The sequence below is a fragment of the Morchella importuna genome (genome assembly GCF_003444635.1).
Source record: "Morchella importuna strain M04M26 chromosome Unknown Morimp01GS027, whole genome shotgun sequence".
Classification (NCBI taxonomy): domain Eukaryota; kingdom Fungi; phylum Ascomycota; class Pezizomycetes; order Pezizales; family Morchellaceae; genus Morchella; species Morchella importuna.
The window spans coordinates 301,203-328,140 of record NW_025763424.1 but is presented as its reverse complement, the minus strand read 5'-3'; the positions used below and the strand labels follow the sequence as shown (position 1 = coordinate 328,140).

At 47.0% G+C, this 26,938-nt stretch overlaps 4 protein-coding genes across 4 annotated transcripts; 2 read left to right on the top strand and 2 right to left on the bottom strand.

Annotated features, from left to right (window-relative positions):
• Window positions 1-3,144: 3,144 nt before the first annotated feature.
• On the top strand, window positions 3,145-4,124 carry LAJ45_08010 (uncharacterized protein; the record flags this gene model as incomplete). The annotated part of the gene is made up of 2 exons (XM_046117564.1): window positions 3,145-3,270; window positions 3,333-4,124. 2 exons carry the CDS (start codon window positions 3,145-3,147, stop codon window positions 4,122-4,124), a joined length of 918 nt encoding a protein of 305 aa, XP_045969213.1.
• Window positions 4,125-19,464: 15,340 nt separating this feature from the next.
• Window positions 19,465-21,314, bottom strand: LAJ45_08009 (uncharacterized protein; the record flags this gene model as incomplete). The annotated part of the gene is made up of 4 exons (XM_046117563.1): window positions 19,465-20,345; window positions 20,404-20,471; window positions 20,522-21,040; window positions 21,106-21,314. The coding sequence occupies 4 exons, from the start codon at window positions 21,312-21,314 to the stop codon at window positions 19,465-19,467; spliced, it is 1,677 nt and encodes a 558-aa protein (XP_045969212.1).
• Window positions 21,315-21,916: 602 nt separating this feature from the next.
• Window positions 21,917-23,215, top strand: LAJ45_08008 (uncharacterized protein; the record flags this gene model as incomplete). Its single annotated transcript, XM_046117562.1, has 3 exons — window positions 21,917-22,114; window positions 22,608-23,020; window positions 23,104-23,215. 3 exons carry the CDS (start codon window positions 21,917-21,919, stop codon window positions 23,213-23,215), a joined length of 723 nt encoding a protein of 240 aa, XP_045969211.1.
• A 307-nt stretch (window positions 23,216-23,522) lies between these two features.
• LAJ45_08007 (uncharacterized protein) lies at window positions 23,523-24,822 on the bottom strand (the record flags this gene model as incomplete). The annotated part of the gene is made up of 4 exons (XM_046117561.1): window positions 23,523-23,810; window positions 23,882-24,345; window positions 24,428-24,652; window positions 24,735-24,822. The coding sequence occupies 4 exons, from the start codon at window positions 24,820-24,822 to the stop codon at window positions 23,523-23,525; spliced, it is 1,065 nt and encodes a 354-aa protein (XP_045969210.1).
• Between the last annotated feature and the right edge of the window lie 2,116 nt (window positions 24,823-26,938).

Genomic DNA, 26,938 nt, shown 5'->3' with positions numbered 1-26,938 from the left:
GGAACAGGACCGGCTTGCACCGCACATTACTTCTTCTTTTTCTTCTTCCGCTATCTCTTCTTTCCCCCCCCCAATCCACTCTTTCCACCTTCATCCACACACCATCCATATTTATCTAAAATCAACCCCATTTCCGTGCAGTTTAACCTTTATTCCATCAATTCCATCCTTCATCATCTCTTTGATGCCCATCATTATTCACTCACCCCATTCCTCTCCATACGTAGAACATTCCCACCCCACCATTCTATCTATTTCTTTTCTGCCTCCCGCTTGGTTGTGTTTCATAGGTTTTGTTGGCCAGAACGATTCTGTTCAAGAATTGTTCTGCGTCTTCAAAACCTGTTGACCATTGGGCCAAAGTGCCGAGGGGTCGAAGAAAACAGGCTTATTTGGTTTTCAGCATCGGGGAAATCACGTATGGGTTTTATAGTGGGTGGCTGAGTTCTTCTTCTGTGCTAATTATCAAGACTCTCCTAGCTGATTCACTTAACTAATAAAAGGGATCAACAAAGTTTGTATACTCATACTTCCGTATTCTCGTTCGTAGCGAATGAAAGCTAACGTATTAATAGAGTAATCGATAGCTCAGACCGGACAGGCTTACGTTGAGACTAGAACACACTGTAAAAGACAGTCATAATATCGGGCTTTACTAAACAGAGTCTGGTAGAATTATTGCGAAAGTCAGAACTAAAAGAGTGGGCTTCTTGGTCCGTGCTCACTGCAGAAATTCCTTTAAGGGCTAATAGGACTATCGGGTCACGGAAAACCCACTTTCACAATAATTCTACCAGACTCTGTACATAAGCGGTCACATAAAATATTGGAGTGGGACGAAGGTCACACATGTGGTTCGGGCTACCCGCGGGCCCTTTCCAGGTCACAACCTCTGCCGTGCAGAGAGCGGAGACGGTGTCGGGCATATTTGCTGCAAAGGGATGAGTCAAGTATTAGTCAGCAGGACATGTGTAAACAATTCCTTTGTAAAGATGGCCACAGTGGGAACGACTTCATAGCTAGCTAGTCACTGTCTTTCTTTTTCCTCTTCAGCATCATCAATATATACATTTTGCGTCTGGTCTGCCATAGTTCAAGTTTGTTCATTCTACGTATTTTCATCTCGTATCGTCGTCGAGGAGAAAAGAGTGAACACAACAGCCGGCCAACAACGGTGAAGATAACACTATCCCTTAAACCGTCAGGCCGAATCCCAATGCCAGCTACTAGCTGTAGTTGGTAATCATGATCTTGTGAACGCCGTAAGTGAAAGCTATGAGCATAGCCTCGAACCTCCACTAGCGTGTAAGCATGCACACACACCGCGTTGAACTGGGGATACCTACTATTTAAGGCTAGTAGCTGGCATTGGAATTCGACCTGACGGTTTAAGGGATAAAGACCGGTCTCAATATCGGCTAGACCCGAACTATATATGACCAGTAGGGCTGAACCCGACAAGGACCAGGACATTCGGGCTGACGACCTTATATGTATAAGGCTTGTTTAAACAATACAAACATAGGCCTGTAGAAATCGCTGGATGTTAATTACTACTATTGAAAATATCAATTTTCTCTATAGTCCGGTATTCACACTACTACGCTCTCTGAACCCAAAGATTCGGCAGCTCCATCGGCTGGCGGGGTCGAGGTGCTAGGGAAAGTGTGGTGTCTTGGTTACGTAATCACATCTCCGAGTGATGGCCTGTGATTATTCTTTATAGCCGCACGGGCTTGATTTATAGATTGATTCATTAGGGATATCCGCAATGATACTGTATTAGTACGGGATCAAAACTTAATATTACCGCTCCGGGTGGCGACTTATATCTTGGTTTGTGGACCGCAACAAAAGGGATTCAGCTTAGGTATGCTTTATATATGGTTGGCCTGCCATTCAGTGTTGAGACATATTCCTACCGAGGCAACGACAACATTGGAGTCTTCAGCCCGTCATTTCCCCGAACCTATGAAAGCTTGGTGCACCAAATCGATTTTTAATACAGATACGTTGCGGTAAATGTTCGTGGAATGGATGGCCAACTGCGACTGGTCCCATCTAAAGCTCCTAATCAGTTTTCTTGCGTGCAGTTATGTATGTCATTTATATGATAATGACAAATACGGATCCTGCCGGATGATGATCAGAATATTTGAGACAGGGGTCTAAGACATTAGTATCTGAGAATACTTCAATTGCTGGCTACCGATATCTCGGAAAGTAGTCCGATTGTCTTAGAACACAAGTTTTTTTTTCAATAAGCCACCCAATTTCCATGAGTCTGGCTTTTCAGCGCCCTTGAGCTCAATTGATCAAGTCTTGAGTATATATGCGCCAGTTCTTCTAATACACGTCCTTTTAGTTTGAGTAATATTTGAATGATACATCCTTTCAAAGCACATATTATCCTCGGAATTGAGTTCTTCCGTATAGCAGGAACTCAAGTACCGTATTCAAAAGCAGAGCATGTTATATCAGCAGTTATCACTTCCAGATGAGGTTTAGTGTCGCATGTACTATTCGCTTGACATGGCATAGTCACAGGGGACCCTTGAAGCTTATTGCATGTAGGCGAGAATGAGGAATAAGGCAATAGATGAATAACCCCAAAGTAGACGTTATCTTCTTGGTTTGCAGTTGAAAGGTTCCGAAAGGCAGCCGAAAAGCGTCATCAGGAACAGCGATTAGGCCTCGATTGGGGAACAACAGGCGATATATCCGAAAGTCTGTTTGTCAGCTTACTATTTCAACGATCGGACCAGCTGCCGAAGCTAGCCACAACCGCCAATTTTATTTCCTATCGATAGGGCTGCAGCTGAAGCGAGAAGCTTTGGTGTGGGGTAATTCTACATATCGTGAGACCCCCGAACACGCCAGGTTTATCCATGATGATCAATTCTCCAAGGCAAGACAAGGTATCAAGAAGCAGATTCTAAACCTCCCCCTCATTAACGCACGTATAACTGCCGAGGCAATTGATGGGAGGGATTGTGGCATGGTGTCGTCGTGTCATGATTTGACGCTGGAGAGAGTTGGAGAGGTATATAAAGGAGTGGAAATCTCACACCAGAAGTGGAACATACCTTAGGTTCTCTATAAACCAGTTCCATCCACCTCAATTGAAGCCTTTACGTTGAAAAAATGGGTAAATGTGCTGAAAGACGCGATATCGAGTTCAAGACCCTCGATGGCTTGACTCTCCGTGGCTGGTTCTATCCAGCGGGAACAAAAGACAAAAAGACGCCTGCAATAATCATCACACACGGCGTATGAAGACCCCAATTTCTCCTAGCCATGTAACCAAACTAAGCGGTGTACCCCCATGCCAGTGGTCCATGGTGAAAGAAATGTACCTCGACACCCTCGCCGAACGCTTCCAAGAAATCGGTCTTGCCTCACTTGTCTACGACCACCGAAGCTTGGGATCCAGCGACGGCACCCCGCGCTTTGAGGTTGATGCCCATAACCAAGCCAAAGACACGCACGAGGCCATATCCTATGTCATGAGTCTCCCCGAAGTCGACCCCACCAAGATCGCCATCTGGGGCTATAGTCTCTCCGGAAGCCACGGCGTTAGAGTCGCCGCAGTAGATAGAAGAGTCAAGGCCCTCATCACCCTCTCGCCCATGCTGTCTAGTGTCCGCCTACTCAACCGCATGGTCCTCCGTGATGCCAGAGCCGGGCTAGACAAGACCCTCATGGACGACCGCGAAGCCCGCGCCAGGGGCGAGGAGCCTACGTACGGCCGAATCACTAGCCCTAGCCGGGACGAACCAGCGTTCCTACCGTTCGCAGATGCGAATTCGCTTCTTCTGAGGTTGAAGGCCACCGTGGCGCCAAACTGGGAGAACAGACATACACTACAGAGCATATTCAATCTGCAGACGTACGACCCATCGGGCTATGTCGAGGCTGTGGCGCCGACGCCGTGGTTGATGTTCCAAGCGGACAATGACATGATAACGGTGCCAGACGTGGAGCTGGGAATGTTTGAGAAGGCGAGGCAGCCGAAGGAGTTTGAGCTGTATCATGGCGGCCATTTTGATCCGTTTGAGGGTGAGGTATTTGAGGGTATACTGGCGACGATGGTGGAGTTTTTGAAGAGACGTTTGAAGTTTTAGGGGGGCTGTTGGTGCCGAGTAGGACGGTGGTTTTGGTGGACGTGGCTTTGTATAGTTGAGAAATTAAAAATAACGGTGCTAGCTACGGATTTTACTATGAGATTCCATAGAAAGAGGTTTGAGATATGTCTAATTATAACTCAAAGGAAATGATGATATAATGCGGGTTGAATATCACCACAATATTGCTGTACTATTGGAGGGTCAATGCAATTCATGTCGGCCATACTCTAGTAGAAATTAAGAGTTTCCATTAGCCGACCTTTATCACAAGTTTAATCACACCTTTCAAAATTTTGTTCTAGAAATTTCCTCAAACACTTTAAATGGCGTAGAATCTACGTCTCCCCCATAAATCCTCAACATCAGATAGCCCAGTAGGGTTATTCTATTATTCTATCATCGCTCCCTCCATGAATAGTTATTATTAAGTGGCTCCAAGGATGTATCTATTGATTCCCACTAGTTTTAGCTATATAGTACACACCAGAGAGGGAAGCCTACACCTAAGCCCAAACCCAACTGATGCTTAATTAATAATGGTTTTCCGGTGCATTTCCAGTGACTCGAAACTACTTAGTTTGTGTTATGGCTCTACGATGAGCCAGATTAAGATTGCCTAATGAGATCATAATAAATGAGAAAAAATTAAAGTGATTGATACTGTTTGTACCCAGGGGTACCCAAAAGTGATGCAACGGCTTGGAAATATAGGGTGAGGTCTTAGTGAATTCGCAACCACCTTACATGTAATTTCTTTCATTTTGATGTGATTGATGAATTCTTCATACTCTCTTTACTTTATATACTATATATCGCTGCTTCGTTAAAGTCAAAGTTGGGTTGCATGTGGTTGAAATCGTGAGTAGTAAATTGAGTCGTTGCATCACTTTCCGGCACCCCTGGGTACATTCACTTTAATTATTGACCGATGAGATGATTTCTACGGCCATCGTTCGTGGTTTCAGGCAGGGTGATCGATCAGAAGTACCGGCTGGGCTCGCTGAATATTAAAATATGGGTTTTTCTGAAAGATCCACCTAATCAAATATGCCCCATTTTAAATGTGATGAAGGGTTGAGAGTCGAGACATGAAATATCACTCGATAATTTAACCCATCAAAATAGCGGTGGATAAAGAAGAGAACGAAGGCTCAATTGGATATAATATGATATAGTACCTTGTAAATATCTATTTCGTCCATGCCCGCTTGAATGTAATCATCCGGAGGGTATAGTCAAGGCCACACCCGGAGACAGCCCGTATTACGGACAGTCAGACATGGAAACCAAGGCTCAACAAAATAGGACGCGCTGAAAGATTCTAATGACCGAATCTCTCTTTTTTGACCGGTAACCAGAAATTCGATAGCTCGGAGTGTGCACACTAGTGGACGAGGGAGCTTTGCCCTGTGTCAAGCCTGCGCGGCCTACCGCCGCAGTTCGGGGTCGGCTTATTCTCGGGCTTCGCCGTTGATATTTAGTTTTCTGGATCTTCCTTGGTCTCATAGTTTAAAAGGAGTAGAACTTCTCTTCTCGGTGCCGGCGGGTAAAACGGCCGCTGGTTGACGGAGTTAAAGTGTCAATGATAGCAAACTCAATATTAACACCGGGTCCTATTTCAAACCGGTCCGGTCCAATTGGAAATTGGAAATTTAAAAGGGACAAAACCTTAGTTGAGGGTTTGCTGTTTGAAGTTCCAGAGGGTTTTGGTAAATACGTACCGCAGCTGGTAGTTAGACCTAGGCTTGGCTGGCGGTGCATGCACGTACGTGCGCGATTGACAAGTATGGGTGATAAATGGCTCTATAATTTATGCGCCCTTAGGGCATCTATGCCATCTCAGCATTTTTCTATCACTGTAGGGCAATGTGAAACTACATCCCCCTAACCTGGGACCATTATAGGGCTTCGGTCGTGCTTGCGCGGGTTGTTTGTGGCCCTTTCCACGTTTCATGCAGGCCCGTGATTGTCCTCCCGCCTTAATCGCACTTCAATGTATCTGGTGACTGCTAGTTAGCAATCGGTTTGATTCTGGCTGTACAAAACCATTTGCCCATTGCTGACTCTTTACCGCGTTATGCATCTGTGTCATGTTAAAGTACATACACATATCAGGGGGTGAGGTGCGTGCAGCTATAGCTGTTGTTTTATGTTTTTGATTCATATGTATCCCGCTTTCCGCCCCGGGCCTGGGCTTTTTGGTCCATAGATTTTTGGATCTTGTATGGGCTGTTTTGTGACCATGGGTCAATGACTGGCTCCTGATCCGAGCCCTTTGAAACCGAATTAGCGAGAAGCCCTAAGGAGTTTGGTGTTTGTGGTACCATACCTGTTGACACCACACCTGTGAGAAATGATCTACCAGATATAAATCATTTCGTGGTGACACGCAGGTCCATCGGTGTTCCAAAAGCCGGGGCCGTGTGTCTGCATGGCACCGACTCAATGCCGGCGTGGTTGACGCTCCATGAACTGAATCATCACCAAGACTATTGAGTAGAAAATTAGCGAAAGACGCTTCGCTGCGTTTGACACTTGTGGTACATATAACTTCCCTGATGTCATCTCCATGAAAAAAAAAAAATTGTCCTGTCAAAGGCCGATTAAATCAATATATCCTCAAAGCCAGAGGATAAATAGGCCTGAGAACGAGGTACAAGGCCCAGAATGTTTCTCCGAGTAAGCTTGGTTCCAAGTTGGTAGCTGTTTCCGGGTACTTCTCGAAGTCAAGCAAAATGGTTCGCGAGCTGGCTTAGACTAGAGAACTTATATGAAAACGGGTTAAGACCCAAATATGGCGGCGGGAAGTCATTCCCGCGGCGAATAGTACCATATTGATTACACCATCAAGGCCATGGCGTCAAATATCTGGAATAAACCTGGTAGGTCTCTAAAGGACACGATTAATTATAACTAGAAGGAAATATGTGTTCTTATCACGAGACCCTATCTGTGCTTAACGCTAACCCAAGAATTCTTCTCATTAATATCTCATTGATTGTCCCAAAAGTCGTTGTGTCATGTTCTATCACTCGCTACTATTTTCTTGGATTACTGATCAGGTCAGGGCTGAATGCTGAAAGTGGGGGTCAACCAAGAACCGAGGATATTGTTAACCTAAGTGCGTCAAGTTCCTATGCCATGTCTAGTCAACTCAAAAATGAAGCTGGATGCTCTCATGATCAAGTCCTATGTTGATGCACAAATAGCCGCCACACCCAATCGTCCGTAACAAACCCAGTTTTTGTGTACGGAGCGATGCAGGACAATAAGAAAGTGCAGAATTATCCTAGTGGACACGCCCTCAATGGGCGAAAATGACTTTCGAAACTTGATCCAGCATCTCCAGAGTTCCATCAATAACTGCTACCCCTGATTATTGCGGGGAATTGGCCTGTCCAACCCAGCCTGTATTTTTCCAGCACCACAGATAATTATGCCCAATGACGAAAAACGGCAGAAAATGGTGTGCAAGAAAAAGGTGACCAGTTGCCTGCAGCCACCTGCAATTGCCTTCTTTTCTTTTACTTGGAACCTTCCCCGTGTGTTGAGCGTCACCTGAGACTCGGTCGTAATATGATTAGTGATCAGACACAGATATACCGGTATCCCATAAGTTGTCAATTGCTGACCCTTTCGTGGGGCTAAAATCCACAGTAAATCTGAGTAGATGATTGATTTAGTTCCAATAAGTGATAAGGGAATCAAATAATTTATTAGCAAAGCCTTACTTCGGTGACAGCTTAGGGGATCGTCAACGCAGGTGTGGAAACAAAGGGGTCCTCTACCTTAATATATTATTTAAGATGTCGTAGATGCCCGGAAGGAGTATTAAAAGATCTCAATATTCAAATCTACTTATTAATGACGCAGAAATATAACTACATATTCGCCTGGGGGCCGGGGGGGGGGGGGGGGCAGAAGAACGATTCCGATTGGATAACATGCGTGCATGCAATGAGTACCTACTAGATTTTCCGGCTTTTAATGGGAATTATGGCCCTACGCGAAATAATCTTGGGTGCGTATGTTTGGGCCCGTATGCGAAATAATGGCCGTATGTCAAACACCGCCTATTGACTGTGGAGAATTGGAGACATAACAGCATATCTTCCATTTTCTCCGTCTCCCGAAATGCTCGTTTTCTTCGCTAAAAATCCTTGTTGGCATTAATTAATATTCGTGTCGAATCATATTGTCTAAGTTCATAAATCGACCGGAGAAAGTACGTACGTATACGTATCTTGGAAGTAGCGACAGAGAGGAACACAGCTTCGACACTCTGTATAGCATGAATTGATGTATCAGGCGAACTAAGCTTTGTTGCAATCTTTAGTCACAGAAAGGGACCCTGCCCAGCCGTATCCTAACGTAGAATACGACTATGTCTATGATTTTCTTTTGAATTCTGCATCTAATCATCACGAACCACTGCACCCACCAGGCTACAACTAGACAACAGAAAGATCAGAAAAAGGAACAAGGATCATACGATATCACCTCATCCTGATATATATCTTGAACCTTCTAAAGCCGATTCCTACAGCGGCACGGTTCAGATAACCTTGTGGGAAGATTCAGCAAAATGCAGCTTTGGTCGGCGGCCGGGCTTTCAGAGGCCCAAACTCCATCCTTCCAGGGTACCGCAAAATCTCAGTTCGTTCGGACGGTTGCGAAGAGCGGTGTTGGCTTTTGTCCTATTGTAAAAGGCTCTGATCTCTTCCTTTAAGGGTGATATTTTTCAGCTCCTCTGCAAAGCCGTGCTCTTGGCAACCGTCCGAATAAACTGAGATTTTGTGGTATATGCAGCTAGATAGACCTATATCTAGACTTGCGTCGGTTGATTGTAGACTTAGCGGCCAAACTTAATCTTCCGATTGCTCACCCGCGATTGTTATGGAGAGTTCTCGTGGACTTAAGTGCATTGACTTGTCTAGAGTTCATGATAAAGTCATAATTAATCACTCGTCGACCTTAACTTATTTCGAGTGATAATAAAGCAGACCTATGGCTGGTTCTGGAACCGATCATACCCATCTCCACAATCGTGTTCTAGGATCCTTTTAATACTCCCCTAGTTAGGCCGGTATGATAAACTTGGCAGCGTGAGTGAGTATTTAATTTATTGCCTAATGTTATATCAGTACGTTCTGCCTGAAGACTTGCCTTGAAACGTGAACCGATGGTGGTTGAATTAGCTGGAATTCCAGATCAGGCAGGCTCCTTCCGTCATCTAGGGTAAAAACAAACTGTCCGCTCACGCTTCGCTAAGCTCAGTGCCAATGTTACCAGTAGAGAAGTTTAAGAGTATAATAAACACCTACATAAGGCCAAAAAAAAAAGAGCCATTGTAGTTGAACCCTGGTAAACCTTTACCCAGGCAATATACTAACCACATATCTATATATGTACGGGACAAGGCGTGTGGTACCCTGATTTTTTCCAGGGAAATATGTACAAGAACTGGAATATGCAGAAATCCAGTCGCGAAATTTTTAAATCAGCGGAGATCACTTTTGCCTAAGTAGATATTCAAGTATAGGCGCTTCCATAGTTACAGTCGCACCTCGCTATCTCGTAATTCGATATCTCGGATCTCTTGCTGTCTCGTACGAATTAGCGGGATAGGTACTGCCCTTCTCCACCAAAAACTATTTGCTGTCTCGTATATTTGCTATCTCGTAGGGGTTTGGCTTCCAGAATACGCTAACGACATAACGAGGTGCGAATGTATGTGTTTTATGGGCTTTAGTGTTAGCTACATGGGTGATCTCATACGACCATGCATGCTGAACCGAGGGTTTCCTGTCGGCTCTGGCCTATTTGTAACACTGGCGACACGGGCCCTGATTGGCAAGACAGGCGCCTGTTAGAGACACCACGCCCCCCTATTATCACGGTTATTTTGATCCCGGATCACAGAAGATCACTCTTAAATTTCTCTGCCACCATGGAACGGTATGGCTCGAGACCCTGGGATTCGGGTGTCAGCTTCAACTCGAGAGGTCTGTCCAATTAATCCGCAGAAACTAGGAGATTAGTTACCTAAACGGTATTATGAAATTCACTAGCCTTGCATAAATTATTCGTTTTCCAGGATTGGTGCACTCGAGATGCATGTCCCGAGCAATATATTCCATTTCAAGTTTCTAAGCGAAAAAAACTCGTTATTGACAGTTGGCGCCTCAAGCCATGAATCTTGGCCAGGTAACCATAACGCGTGCTGGCCTCGAGCCAATCAATCCGGAAGTAATGTAATAGAGTAGTATGATATGTTCAATTGTGGACTTCACCGCGGATGTGGGTAGAGTACAATTGCGAATTATATTCGCCACATGAAATATCTACTGTGAGATCCGAGAGGACTTCCGTACAATCCGAGCAGGCTTCTTCACATTCGCCCCATGAAATATCTACTGTGAGGTCCGAGAGGTCTTCCGTACAATCCGAGTAGGCTCTCTCAACCCCAGGTTAACACTTCTTGAATAACAGGCTTGTTCTCCTGGTTCTTACAATAGCTGCAAGTTTCCACGTAGAAAACACTCCTGAAAATCTTTTTTGATTCATGTCTCACCGTTGAGTCTGGTAGATGAAAATTATAGGGCCGTGTATACATATGTACCTAACTAATAAGTTACTTTGACTTCCGAACAATAATAATTCAACTTTAAATCTGTCCTGTCATAGCTGAGCTTGTTTACTCAACACCAGCCGGATAAGGCCAGGCAAGATTTTGATAGCGTGATTTTCTAACGGCTGTGGTTAAGTTAGTCTGACCACCCACGTGTTGTAGAACAAGCATTTGTGTCCAATCCCCTGCAGAGCAGCGATTACATAAATGCATCGCACTATACCTCAAGTGTACGTAAGCATACCAGACGTCTAACCCCGACCTCCGACCTACCAATGAATTGTAGTTGTGCTCCCACCACCGTTACAATTGCAAGCACGGGTCGTGCTGTGTGACCTTGAAAAACAAGGGGTCATGTAAGCATAAGTTGCCGAGCATTAAGGTCTATTGACGCCTCAAGCTCTAACGGTAACTAGATCATTTAAGAGATTGTGATACGATAGCAGTACTACCCCTCCTTTTGGTTGCTAAACTCGAACTTCTCTAGTCAGTATATTTTTGTTTAGCGCTTCTGTAGAGTATCAGAACTAAAGCAAGGCAATAGGGAGCTTGGTGAATATCAAGGCGATCCGATCCTAACACATCTCTATCAAAATTCATAAGATTTAGATACCGCGCAAGGCCGGCCAGTCGCCGTTTTTTCTTGGCGATAAACAAATAAAGTTACATGTAGTTTCCCAAAACTAAGAGGAGTAGTTAAATCCCAATTCCTTAATCATCTTTCTGTATTGAGGATTGCCAAGGAAAAAACGGCGACTGAGTAGTCACGGCGACTAGCCAGCCTCGCGCGGTATATATATACGTATGCAGATTTTGAAGAGACGGCGGAACGGATTGTAGATAATAGTATTATGGATGAAAGTGATACTATAAAGCTTGCCGGTCAGATATTTAGCTAATATTGTACTTAGAGATTATGATTTGTTCCGTTTTGCGTTCAAAGAATACGTCGGACATTCTAGAGGCCGATGGGCCTTGTTTTATTGCTTATAACCGTGCAGGTTATTCAACATGTATGTAATATCGCCGTATTGATGTTTGCAAGGGTAGATGCCAACCGGCGCAGACGTTTGACTTTAGCCGGTAACAGTGTCGGTGTTCTGATCCCACTTTTAAGATAAAGAAATGTTAGGGAAGTACAGCCGGTTCGAATCATTGCTTGTTTATTTCCCTGTTTAAGCCTGGCGAATAATCCCTTCTCTGTAACATTTTTACTCTAAAAGCAATCATTAAGATACCGGCCGTTTGGTAGCGACTAACGGAATACGGGATCTGGGGTCTGTGAGTGTTTCGGGGGTTAAGTAAGTCATACACCGATCCTAATATATATGTAGGGGAGAATGCATAGATAAATCGGGCTTCTCTACCTTGCTGCTTTAGTTCCGTGTGTCAACGCAAGTAGATACACAGACCCAATCATGTGTCCAAGGAAGATCTCGACCCGGAGTAAAGATTATTGGATCGATTATCCTGATGTAACTCTTCCTGGCGTTACCAATATCAGCATCGTGTACAGCGACCGGGATGATCTATGGAAAAACAGGGGGGTGAAATTGTATGGCGAAATATCTGTGCACCATATAACTGTTTTTTCCATAGATCATTCCTATCGCTGTAAGTCTGTATTGAGCCTGAGAGCGAATTTCTGAACATGATTCCTGTCAAGTACAACACAATTCCATGCAGAATAAAGCCGTCATTAAAGTGACCTTCTAAAATTGGGAAGAGCTCAAGAAACTAAGTACTTCACAGATAAATGCCCAAAATTGTAACAGGAACGCCACATGACAACGTGGTAATGTCTTAGCGGTAGAGGTTATGAGAGTATCATGCCAACTTGTTCTCTGAGACTGTTTTCTGTCTTCTTTCAGCCAGTGGCCTGGAACTAACTCTCCAGAAATTACTAGAATTATAAACAGCTCTCGGGTTTGTATCGGATATTTTATCCGTGCAATTCCCAAAGGCCCGGTAACTGAAAAGTGGTCAAGGCCAACCGCTAAAACTGAAATCGTTTTCCCAACACTTCCGCTGAACCAAAGTTGGTGGAGATCCTCGTGATGATTCATAGTGTCAAGTATTCGACCATAGATCAATGGTCGGTTACTCTTGGTAAATCGCAGGACTGGTTTGTCCGCACGTGGTCACTAATACGTTTAAACCCCGAGACATTCAAAATGCAAGCAGTTTTGATGTCGAGATGGTACCTCAAATACATGCCCACAATGATAAGGCCCAACTATATTATCATTTCTCCTTAGACATTCTAGTGTTCGTGAATTTAAAAACGTTTATTTCTTCAAAGAGAGTTCGTATATCTGTTAGCTTGTTATGATTTTCCTTTTTTTTTGTTTCCTTTTTTTGGCGTTGCATCATTCGACTGTTGTTACCGTACCCCCGGGGAAGAGAGAGGGCTATGAGAACATACCAGGGTTTAATTTACCGGCGTTGCGGATCAGGCCTTGGGCGTTGTTCCACTAAGAACGGCACAGGTCCTCACAGAGAAGCGCCGAGAACTTCCATATATAGTAAATTAACAGCATCAATAATCCCCTCCCTTCCGTAGTTTTCCGCATAGCGCAGCAGAACCCCCACAGGGTGACTGACGATGGTGACACTGCTGACCAGACTGAACTAATTGGGTATTAGAATGAGAAACTGTGGGGCCCACGGTATCAGAGACCTTCCCCTCTAGTCTTTACTGGTGCACTGACTCGAATCCGCCAATACTCAAACAGTATTTCAAACTCAATCCGGGGCCAGGTTACGGACGAAAGGCGGCATAAAGCAGACGATCGAGATTCTAATAGATACTGGACTTATGACGAGATGGCCGTGTTCTGTAGTATAAAACCATTTAGCCATTGGGAATACCTATCCCTTGTGAACATAGACGGGCTGCTGCGTAATCAGCACAATTCTGTGCGCACATCAACTTCAAGACGGTATGGATTACCAGATTTAACCCAGAGATCAGCACGCCATAACCACCGATCCAACATGCTCCACTCGTTGTTTGACCTGTGTTTCTTAATTTATTATGTATACTATATTCAAGTGGATTGTATAGTAAACAGGTTTCTTAGGGCTCCGTTGGGGCGTTCGGTAATTCCCACTGGAGGAAAAAGCAAATAGCGTTTGGTCCTGATACATGCAATTGTGGTGTTCATATGTATAGTGTATTCTTCTCGAAACTCCCGAAAAATTGCAAGCGTTATCATATCATATTTGGTGTGCACAAACAAGATTAGTTTTTGACCATATCTTGCTCCTCACGGTCCTCACGTTCCTCAGATATTGGAACCATGGATCACATACATGTAATGCAATGTAGTGTACTAGTATTTCTCTGACGTTTTTGAACTGGGCCATTATTGCATACACCCAAAATCATGAGCTTGGCGTATTTTTGTATGGCATGCAATATCAGTCGCGTCCACAAACGTCAGAGAAATACGAGTAGTTGAGATCGTTTTAAATAAATGCCTAGGCGCATAAACCCAGGAATCGAAAGGGGGGCTAGAAGTCAAAGAAGTTGGTGGAGACTAAAGAAGACATACCCACAGTGCAAGACTCAGCCTTTCCCCTCCAATTCGGAACTTACTCCGTACCAGGTTCTTGGGTATGAGATACTCATCTCTGCAGCAATTTAGAAGCCAAAAAAAAAAATTTTTTTTTGTAAGGTATGAAGGATAATGTATACCGAACAAAATCTAAGTCGGGGAAGCTCTGGGCGGTGGACCAACGGGTTGTGAATTTTTTGACAACACAGCTAGTGTTCGAAACCCCCACGTCTAAGAAATCCAGTCTGTTGGTTTTGGCTGGGCGACCCAGCAGTCTGTTAACTGTCGGGCTCCAAGGCCGAATTTGGATGTTGCCGGGTACCGCGCATGGGATGCATCGATTGATGGGAAACAGAAGTCGATTCCAGACTGCCGGGTCACTTTGGGTGGTTCCCATATCCCCGCTTTTCCCGCTGCCTATTCCACTAAGGCAAGTCCACATGCATGCACTCGGGGAGCTCCACACACTAGTACTCCACTATAATAGAAGCCAGCCCACCACAGCGGTACACCCAGCCTGCTGGGTCGCTTCCCTCAAAACAGCCCCATCCCCTGTCCAGAAGCTCAGCAAACCCACCTACCCTATTGAAGAAAAGAAAAGTGCACAGTGCACAGTGTAGTACTTCGCTTTCTCATTTTACTCTCTTTCCCTACATGAGATGAATGATATGTGTCGACTACTCGTTCCTGCGGGAGCGCGCCATGATAACCCTTTTTATCTTTCGTAATTTTCAGTTATACTACCAGACGTTGTTGATACATACTGCTTCCCCAGGAATGAGGGACTTTATTTTTTACGCTTTGATCGCAAACTCCCCCCGCAGCCGTTCTGACGGAGGTTCTTCCATGAATCTGTCTCCTCCTTATCCTTTCGGAACAAATTCCTGCCCTCTTTAGACCTTGAGCCCCGGTCCAAGCCGCTATAGCGGAGATGAATTGAGTTCATCCGCAGGAGCTTAGTACTCCTGCATTAGACGAAGAGAAGCAACCCTGCGTATTCCCATCCTTATTATTGGCCCTAGTTATTAAGTCTCCCCAAAGAATTTGTAGGGCATTTCTAAATTATATAACAGCAGCACTAGGACGGTTGTGTTGGTGAGAAAACAAGAGATCATACCTGCCTATATCCAAGAGACTTCCATTCGATACTAAATTAGCCTGACTGGTACTTTATCACAATATAACCATCCACTACCATACCTTTTCAAACCAGACGAATATCATTCAACAAGCCCTTCCAGGACGCCTATCGAAGCCATCAATATTTGCTGTATTTTAGCACAATCGAGCAATCATAAAATCAACTCAATACGATGACGGGCAGCAATGATTCCAGGTCTTTAGCGGTAGATCCAAACTCTCAAATAAATCGACCAGGCCTAGGTTCTGCTCCACAAACACCCTCCCAATCATATTTCTCTTCCTCTCCCTCACCACCACCATCATCCCCTCTTCCACCACCTCCAACAACTCAGAAATGTGTCCCTTTCTTCGACCGAGCGATGAGCAATGCATCTAAACGCCGAAAAATTGTTGATTGCGGCCGCCAGCAGCTCGAGATTCAACGCTCGGCCCACACAAGCGGTGAACCAGTTCCTGCGTTTGATTGCTCCTCCCTGAGTATGGATGATTTCGTCCAGGAATTTTCAAATGAAAATGCCATTGAACGGTTTTCCGTGTGTGATTGGGTAGATGACTCAAATGTCGTCCATGCCCGTGTGGCGATGGCAGAGCTTGAAAAGCACTATGCAGCGTCGACGAGTACGAGTACCAAATCCACGCAATAACAGAGGTTTTCGAGACAGGAGTGGAAGACAACAATTGATTTTTTTCCCCTTGCTTTATCTTGTTAAAATTCTCATTTTCTTTTGGTCTGTTTTTAGCGGGAGGCGTGTCATGATATTTTTCTTATCTCATTGAAGTTTAACCCTACCGTGATCGGGTTAAGTGAAGTGGTAATTCACCTCAACCATATTGCGCATAAAATATCGCAATAGGAAATATCTAGATGTCAGCCTTTGCTTCGGGAATGTGCTGAAGGGTCTGGTACCCGTGTTATGTGTTTCCTTGTTTTGTTGTCCTGTCTGAATTGTTATTACGCCTTGTCTCAGCGAAGCAACAATGCAGCCCATTTATTATTATTATAAAGTGAATATATGTCAGAATTCGTGGAAGAAATAGTTAATTGTTCGCATTTAGCCCTTGAGTTGAAAAGGTTTAGGGCTCCCCCTATGCAATAAGCCGTCCAGATTCTTCCTCCCGGTGCATTCAAATACGGGTATAGTTCGGCGGGTTATCAACCTTTTCGGGTTGAGCAGGTGGTATGTTACTTGCCGAATTAGCCGAGTTGTGCCCTATTTCTGTGGATCATAACTACCATGGTTAAGATTTTCGAACCAACGGATTGTTATCCATTATTTAGAGCTGTACTCTTGATATTGCTGTTTCAAAGTTTCGGTAGTGGCCTGGCCCTTTCCTCTGCAGAAACTCCCACCGAACCCTTCCTTCCCTTTCTGCAATGAGTTATCCTCTGGCCTGAGAATCTTTAGGTGGCCCATCACGACGATTCATATATGAGAGATCTTAGGCCACCATTCGTCTCTCATACAATCTAAGCCCAATTCAACCCGCACTTGTAGCAGGCGATGATTCTTCGAACATTTCTCGGTGACTGTAATTGATGTGCCGCTCATATGTTCTAGACCGTCCCGAGATTTGATTGTATGGCAGCAGCGGCTTGATTTTAACAGGCAGCAGCAGTAGCGGGCGATGGGGTGCATATGCCTGTTCCCATCGACTTTAATACGGCGGGCAGCCACCTGCGGAGGAGTTGGGATATATATGCCGATTACCCTAGTCCCACCCCGGCCTTGTGGATGCGCTCGCTTCCAGCACACTGACTGCAGGAGATGACCGGCTTCATGTGACCTGATCTTGATAGAGATCGAAATAGGGGGTTGGGACTTCCGAGAAAATAGTTGATATCGATGCTCACGCTTTCGTTGTTGTAATAGGCATCAGCAGACGTTGATAGGGTGAGCTGCTATTGACGGATCTGCAGCCCATGTACCTACGTACCGGTAGCGTGATCTGTACCTGGTAGCTCATAGTACTCTTCATCACTCACGAAGCGAGTCCTTTATGTCATAGCTCCTTTGTTTCAAACAAGGAACATGTCTTTTGTTTAAATTCCATGACGTAACGGCAACGGCTAACTAAGGTCATTGATTATCACTCGTCCGTCGTTGTTAGTCCACCGTGCACGGGGTTCAACGCTAATAGTAAATTGATGTGTAACAACCATGAACGCCGAAATGATTTCCATTATCAGTCCAGGGATATGCTGTAATGTGAAAATAAGACCGGGGGGCTGGAAAACGTGGAGATTAAGCGAGCGATAGCGGCCGGTTGAACTAAGTGGATTAGTAGTACGAAATCCTAGTTCTAAATCTCCTATATCGCTGTACGCATATAGGAGAGCGTATAATAAGGTGTTCAGGTACCAATTTGCAGCTCCAATGTCTATCTTGCTTAGCTCTTTCTAACATGGCAGATACATGTACACATTCCGGTAGAAAAATTGCGGAAGTCAGAACTAAAAAAGGTGGGTTTCTTGGTTCGTGCTCACTGTAAATATTCCTTTGAAGGCCGATGGGACTATCGGGTCATGGAAAACCCACTTTCGCATTAATTCTACCAGAAATGATATTTGGAGGATTCAATGGTAGAAAGCCACTGGTAGTTAGTGCCGTACGTTGTGCATGCTGGTCTCCTCCAAACAGTTTTAGACGCATCAGACCAGGATTTCGCTACGGCGACAGTGGGAGCAAGACCCACGAGAAGAGAGCTATGTAGACCCTCAAACTGGACTATACAGATATGGGTGCCTTTCCTGGTCCCTCTACCTCCCTTCCTTCCTGTCATAGCAGAAGCTTGACTCTCCCCTTCACAGTCACAATTCACAACCCAAACTCCAACTCGAAATCTAAGCTTCGCACAACTGCACCAACTGTTGGCACGAATATATACATGATTTATTAAAAGGCAAGAAGGATAAGAGAGAGAAAAGTAGATACGGCAACACACCCGCTAGGGCGAGCCCCCTTGAGTGTGAGGATTACAACTCTCTGCCCGCTCCTGTCAATGATCAACGAACCTTGATCTATCACCAACCCCATAAGTGTCATTACAGACCATGACCCTTATACGGGACACGCAGGCCAGGTATCCATAACTCCCGAAAAATTGCCCACATTTGCTGCAAGGGGCTACACGTGCAAGTGTGAGGTCGTTGCATGGATGATCTAGTACCACATGTATAGACGTGTAACTCTGGGACCGAGTGATATTCCATGCGTGGTAGGACGAGTATCAACCCATGATTGAGTCCAGTAATCCTTGGCGCTTGAATGTATTATATTAGCTGGCATTCACGGATCGAGTGATATTTTATGTGATATTAGTTAGCGTCGGATTGGTTTGGGTATGTGGTGTTAATTGATCCCTAGGAGTATGATTGCTGGGTTGGCTATAGACAATTGCAAACGTAGTCAAGTTGATCAGGTTGACAGATTGCAATCAATCACAAGACGATTTGTCCTCAAGAACCGGAAAGCATCCAGAATCCAACTGTAACCATGTACAAGTCTAGTTCTAACTCTATCTTGATTGAAAACATTTGATATCTCCCTACATAGCAAATCACATCTATCTCGCACCCGCCCGCCCGCCCGCCAACAACACCCAGTACTTGAACCATAGACCAAATAAATATCTCATTAAACCCTAGCATGCATGCATCTCTCTATACATGACATGACACCTCGTTATTTTTGTTTTTATCTTTATAACCACGTTTCCAGCCCGATTGATAAAACAACTCCCATGAAGAAAAAAAGAAGCTAATAAAAGAAGAAGAAAATGATCTTATAGTCAAAGGAACACACGCCCACAATCGCCCAACACAACCCAGAATGAAGGAAAGAGAAGAAAAGAATAAAAGGTACAGAGAAAAGGGAGCCATCCTGTAAGAAGAGAAAACTAACAAGAAAGCAGAAACTCTAAACACCAACACCCACCCCGCCCCCGCAGAAAAGAAAGGAAAAAGAAGAGAAAAAACGCTAGTTATTACAAGAAACTCACCAGATCAGATCTCAATATCGATCCCAAAATCCAAGGACGCAATAACATCATCCACACCATCCATTCTGCGTCCCTTCTTTGCGCCATTACCAATCAAGCCCACGCCTTTCGGCGTATTGGACTCATCCTTGGTGCCAGAAGCGGAGCCCTCGCCTTCAGCCTTATCGTTCCGGACCTCGACAGAGCTGTGCATGACCCTGGCCTTGGTCTTGACCCTCATGAACGGATTGCTCATCTTCCCAAGGCGTTCAGCCTCCTCGGCTGCTTTCCGGGCTGCACGCTTCTCGTCCAGCTCCGCCTTCCGGAGCTCCGCAATATTGCGTTTCCGGTTTTCGGCGTTGAGGCGAGCAAGGCGGTCCATCTGACTGTCGACCCTGGCATGTGGCCGGCCTTTAGAGTCCTCGAGTTCCTGCAGCTCCTTGTCGAGACGAAGGATCTCCGTCTCGTCACCGTTCGTCACGGCAATCTCGCGCTGCTGCTTTAGTCTGGCGCGGGCCATGACAATCTTGACGGGGTCAATCTTGTCCTTGTTGCGCTTTTTGATCATTTCGCTGATCTCCTCTGGAGTGAATGTGCGGGAGTCGAGAACGCGGATGTCGTGGGCCTTCTTTTCGACGAAGCTGAGGGTAGGGAGAGACACTTTGTCGAATTCGAGCTGCTTCTTGAAGCGCTGGAACTCGGATTCCGTCATGGGAGAGTCGCTGAGGAAATCCATTTGGAAGGACTTCTCGGAGAGACCGTGTTGGATGCGGACATGTTTGTCTGTACGACGCTTTCCGTCTAGCAGAGTGTAGGGTTTGCTAGTGACAAAGCCTTTGATCTGGCCGATTCTGTAGGCAGTGGTGTCCTTTTCACGGTCGTAGAGGGATACACGAACGAAGCAGTCTATATCCTGTTAGTACAAGTATAATAAGATCAGAAAGCATGGAGGGAATATACAAACCTCGCACAGCCTCCTCAAACCCAGGATAGTCACAGAGTTTCCCCATTCCCGACCGTCCGATCCGGGCCCTGTTCAAATCCTGGAGCTGGACCTCCCGCTCCTCTTTGGGGGAGCGTACAGCTCCTCCGCAAAGCCCGTCTTGTCATCCTCCTCATCCGCCAAGCTCCGTCTCTTGTGCCCGTCGTCATCCCCCCTTTCAGTCTTGCCCGATCCCGCAGCCCTAGTGCTCCTATCCTCTCTCGCCTTCTTCAGCTCCTCCAGCTTCCCGCGCTTCGTAGTCTCCTCCTTCTTCTTCGGCATGCTCTTTGTGCGCGCGCTCCTTCTCGTGCTCGCGTCTCCGCCCGAAACCTCGCTGGCGGCAGTACGGCTCTTGAGCAGATTCCGAAGATGCCTGTCCTGCTGTGCACGCTCGATCTGTGCCGCTCGCTCCGCAAGCTCAGCCTCGCGCGCAATCTCCTCCATGGCAAGGAGACGCTGCATGTCTGCCGTGTCTTTGTATTTGCCCTCGAGCGGATAGAGATCGCGGACACTTTCCTCCTCCTCTTCCGATGAGGACGAGGCGAGATCCATTGCTTCGTCGGCATCGCTCTGCGAGGAGGCTTCGTCTGACGAGGGTGCTTCTGAGAGTGCTGACGAGCTTTTTTGGGAGTGATGGGATTAGCATTGGGAGTGGGCATCCACGAGATAGGGGGGCTAGCTTACTCGTCATCATCGTCATCGCCGTCGTCGTCAGAGTCTGTCTTTTTAATCTTTTTGGAGCGTGGTTTCTTTGAGGATGTTGGGCGGGTGCGTTTTTTGGCGGGGGACGTGGATGTGGGTGGCGAGGAGCGTTTTCGGCGTGGGGGAGAGGACAGCTTTGTGTCTTCGTCGTCTTCGCCTGCGAGCATGAGGAGTTCGTCGTCGAGAGACATTCTGGCTGATTTTCTGGAGGGATTTCCGGGGGTGTGAAGGGGGTTTGTGTAGAAGACTTTACGGGGAAGAAGAGGAGAATAAGAAGAGGAAATGAGGGATTGAGAGAGAAGGAGGGAAGGAGGGAAAAAGGGAGAAGAAAAAAACTAAGGGAGGGGGCGTTGGGGGGTTTTTATATTTATGCTTGTGGATTAGAATTTACATCAGCAAGAGCAGCAAGAGCAGCAAGTACGCAGCAGCCCACAGGACAGGACAGGACAGACAGACAGGGCGCGATTGATGCTCCTGGGCGGAAAGTGAGACTTTAGGGCTTAGGGTTGATGACTGAGCGGCGCTTGCATGACGTCGCGTCACCACTCACTCACCCCGCCGCCGCAATCCAATCCAACCCAACCCTTTTTTCTCTTTCCCTTTCCTATTCAGATTGATTCGCCGCGCTCTGCTTCTGCTTCTGCCTATTCACTCTTGACTCTTTTGGAAAACTGTGTGGGGGGTGCACAATTAAAGACGATCAATAGCAATATAAGCACATATAACCCCAGCAAGCAAGCATTAAAGCAAGCAAGCAAGCACAATACATACAGTACTTTACGTATACCAAGCCATGGCCAACAGGTTTATTGCTACTGCCCTCCCAAAGCAGCTGAGGCTCGCAACTAGGGTGCAGTACTCTGCAGCACCTTACGTCTCTATGAGGGGACTTGCCAGTAGTGCTTCTGCTGCCTCATCCAGCTCGGCGGAGAAGGTGCACCCGCCGGCTCGCCCGTTGACGCAGAAGGAAAGGGACTTTTTGGAAAGTGCTGTAAGTGTGGCGTCTACTATCTATCTATATGTACTCATATCTTCCTGACGTTTTTGAACTGGGCCACTATTGCATACACCGAAAAAGAATCAGCTTGGCGTATTTTTTTGTATGGGTATGCAATATTGGTTGCGTCCACAAACGTCAGGAAAATAAGAGTATTTGTTTTGTTCCATTATGCATAGCGTATGGGGCCAATGGTATTCTGCTTTTGCCCCCCCCCCCCCCCAAATCCCCCCACGTAAAACTCCCCGGGGGAGCTGCTGTAAGGCCTAAAAAGGCATTGATGGTGGCAGGGTCCAATCAATACGTTGTGCGACCTATAGCATGGACAGACCCTAATACCATCAGTCCCTTTTGGGAAATATGGGCAAACCGATCATTACCCCCCCCCCCCCGGGGCCCCGCGGAGCAAACTCCAACCCCTCGTCCAATCTATATAACCCCACATAATAATAACCCCAATCTAACCCCCCCCCCCCCCTCCTCGCAGATCCGCGTCAACCAAGCCGGCGAACTCGGCGCAAACCTCATCTACGCCGGCCAATACGCAATCTTCAAGAACGACGCCCGCCTCCGGCCCTTGATCCGGCACATGTGGGACCAGGAAGTGCACCACCTCAACACCTTCAACAGCCTCATCGCCAAGCACCGCGTCCGCCCCACGGCCATGCGGCCGCTGTGGAACGTGGCGGGCTACGCGCTCGGCGTCGGCACGGCGCTGCTGGGCGAGAAGGCGGCGATGGCGTGTACGGAGGCGGTGGAGACCGAGATTGGAGGGCACTATAATGACCAGATTAGGGCGCTGCTGGAGATGGTGAGGGAGGAGCCCGAGTTGCTGAAGAGGGGGGAGTTGAAGGAGTTGGTGGATGTGATTAGGGAGTTTAGGGATGATGAGTTGGAGCAGTGAGTGTGCCCTTTTCTTCCTTTTTGAGCTTGGTTGTGGGGTGAGGGTGAGGGTGAGGGTGGTGCTGACGTTGTGGGGGTAGTTTGGATACGGCGGTGGAGCATGATGCGAAGGGCGCTGGTGGGTATGAGATTATCTTTAATGCGATTAGGGGTGGGTGTAAGGCGGCGATCTGGATCAGCTCTAAGGTTTGAAGCGCGAGTGGGCATGGGGGGAAGGGGGCGCTGTAGATAGGGGGTTACGTTCTGCTGTTGCTGTTCTTGTTCTTGTTCTGGTTTCACTTGATGTTTGAGGTGTATGGCGCATTACTACGGAAGATATCGATGCGCGGTTGCAGTTATTATTGGTACTTAGAACCACCCACATCTCACAATAAAGCTTCCCACGAATTTCTTTACGAATAAAAAAACCTGCATATCGATCATTACCCTTCTATATGGTTTACCTACAAGTATTGGCTATGAGTGTTTACCTACTGCTATATATATATAATATCTACTCCTACTCCTTCTTCTTCCCAAACAGCTCGACAATCTTCTCAATCGTCGTATTCCCCCCGCTCAGCACAACACCCACATTATACCCCCTCCCTCCCCTCCTCGCCCTGGCCTCCTCCCCCTCCTCAGCCGCCCACCTCTCCACCTCCTCCTTCCACCCCTCTCCCCCCAACACAACAGCAACAGGTACCGCCCCACTGGGCTCCACCAACACCTTCATCCTCTCCACCACCAGCCCCATTGCACCCAATATCTCCTCCTCTCCCACCGTAAACACCCCCTTCACCAACCCCTTATCACTCACAACCCCCCAGTTCAACACCCCAACGGCGTCCTCAACCCATCCGCAACAGTCCTACTAACAACCTTCTCCACCCTCCTCCCCTCCTCCAGCCCCCGCGCCGCATCGTCCGCCCCCTCCCTCGGCTCCGCGCCATACACACGCACTCCCGTCCCCTCACACGCGATCGCAACACCACTCAGCATCCCGCCGCCGCCGCACGGCGCCACGATCGCATCCAGTGGGTAACCCAACTCGGCTGCCTGCGCCTGGAGCTCGAGGGCCATTGTGCCTTGGCCGAGAATGATGTCGCCGTGGTCGTACGGCGGGATGTAGGCGGCACCCGTGCGCGCCTGCACCTCGGCGGTGGCGGCTTCGCGCTCGGTGGAGGTCGGCCCGCTGAAGGTGAGGATGCCGCCGTAGGAGCGGGTTGCGGCGATCTTGCTGGGCGTGGAGATGTGTGGCATGATGATGTAGGCGGGGATGGGGAAGCCGCGGGTTTGGGAGGCGGTGCGGGCGGCGAGGGCGAGGGCTTGGGCGTGGTTGCCTTTGTGTGGAGCATGTTAGTGTTTATACGTTCGAGTAGATATATATATGGCTGGAGCGGGGAGGGGGGGGTAGATAGATACCAGAGCTATGCGTCACAACGCCATTCCTCAGCTGCTCGTCGGAGAGGCGGGCGATTGCGTGTGTGGCGCCGCGGATCTTGAAGGCACCGATCTTTTGCAGGTTCTCGGCCTTGAAGAGGAGGGTTATGGGTGTGGTGGGGGTTGAGGCGAGGGCGGAGAGAGTGGTGGAGGTGAGGACGGGCGTGCGGTGGATGTGCGGGGTGATGAGGGCGTGGGCGGAGAGGACTGAGTCGCGGGTGAGCGGGAGGGTGGATGGGAGGGGGTAGGTGCGGGGGCGGGGGCGGGGGCGGGGGCGGCCTCGGTGGACATGGTGAGATATATGAGTGTGTAATTTCTAGTGTCTGTTTGGTGAACGGTGGAGCTGAGGGCGGTGAACTGGTGGGGAAGCTATGCATGGCGACTGACGCATATTATATATCTATAGATAGATGACTGGGATGTAGAGTGCCGCGGCTATATTGATTGATCCCTGGTGTACATACCTTTTTACCCCCCCAAGGCTTACTCGGATACGTCAATGATCGTCAGCATTACGGTTGAAAAACATGCAAATTGATGTATCGCTCTAAGCACCAAAGCCTGGTAATGATCAATCTTGCACCTTTCCTTCTATGCCCCTTGACTCAGTCGGGACTACTAATAATTCATGTATACTAGTGGTTAGCACTAACATTAATCGAATTATAGCAGGACTATCTCTGTCACGAGTGGTTACCAGTTGCTTCACTATCCAAGTCCACTTTTCTCATTACTATCAATCGATTAGCGATCAGTTGATAATCGATGACCGACATTGGGCCGCCGCATAAACTATCACTCAACTAGTGCCACCTAGACCCACGGTCACAAGCAAACGCCCGTCTGATGGTGGATAAACCGCTATTGGATCTTCGCACGGCGATATATGAGTACTTAAGTAGCCCTGGCCTTCCTATGTGTCATGAATTAGTACTCACATCACGGACGATCAACCCCCAATGTCTGACTTTTAGCAGCGAATTAGGAGTTCAGTAGGTTTTTGGAGAAAAGCTTAGGTTTAGTTCATGGAAGTAAACAAGCTCGAATGATAGATAGGATACTGATGATGATGACAGAGTAATGACAGAGAAAGCAAGACATAGAGAGAAACAGCCGGGAAAAAAAACACTACATGCAGCTACTAACTGAGGACACAGTACTCGCTATGCATGTGATCTATCCTTCAATTGATTGACCCACTGGGTATATATCCTCGCATTACTTGCACCCGAGTAAATCAACCTGCCCGCGCCGCCACAACGAATTATACATATAGTTATTATCAGCGCCAATTCTTGGTAACGGTCGATGTAGCATTGGTTTATGCCCCTAACTAGATATGGAGCTCTGATACAGCACCACCAATTGCTAATAAGCTACCAAATTATGATTATCTATGTAGCTGCATGCAATAGTTATTAGGATATATATGAGATTGATGTGAGGTCTGGGTGAAATAAGATATCATTTAGTACGCATACTGCTACTCTATCAGTGTGCTAATAATGGCTAATTCTCGCAAAGTCTTCCTGGCTTAAGTACCTATAAATTGCTTAGGCACAGCCCTTACCACTACTACAGCTAGCCCTCAACCCCTCAACCCCGACCCACCAACCCCTAACATTAAGAACCCCTGGCCGACTATACCCGGAAGCGCTCGCCCATGCATCCAAATTATTAACTATTATCCAATGTAGACACATCAATTCACCGTTACCGATTACTGCATGGGCTATCACTCGATCCTCCTCACCGCACTCCGCACCATCCAGCACAAGCCAAAAAAAAGCTCGATGTTTCTTGACGAGTTGGTACGCTGTAGAGTCACCACAGGCGCGCAAGTGGATATTGTTAATGACCGTTACGGTGACTCTTAAGCATAAGTTGGTATAAGTACATATGGAGACCTGGTAATGATCGAAAAGGCACTTTTTATAGCTTGGTGAGACTAAGTAGCTAGGTAGCTACATAGAGCGCCGTGATAACTGATAGTACATGTAGAGATTGGCCCGATCCGATGTGGTGTGGTGTAGAACAAAGTATCACTACCACTTAATGGCATCGTTGACCGCGATGACCGACCAGACCAACTGCTACATAGCTAGTTGCACATGCTATCACTCGACTCTACACTCTATTCTATTATATGCAAGCCCCAACACACCCAACTACAACATGCGCCGGCTAACTGGGAGCTAAGTCGCAGCCTAGTGTCCCTCCCCACCCCCCCACAAAAGAAGCACAATCCGGCAGCGGATAGCTGAGTACATGTACTCATCGAATTATCTATCACGTACAGCCAATCACAAAACCGCAGCACGGCCAATCTCGCGGCCACACCGGGAAGTCGTGTGATATATGCTGCAGCAAGAGTTGTATTACTCCCATCCCCGCATGCTTGCACATGTACGATACATAAGGTGCAGCCCATGTTTGCTGTTCAACACAGAGGGACAGTGAGAGATCTAGAGAGTCATGTGGCATGGCTGGCCA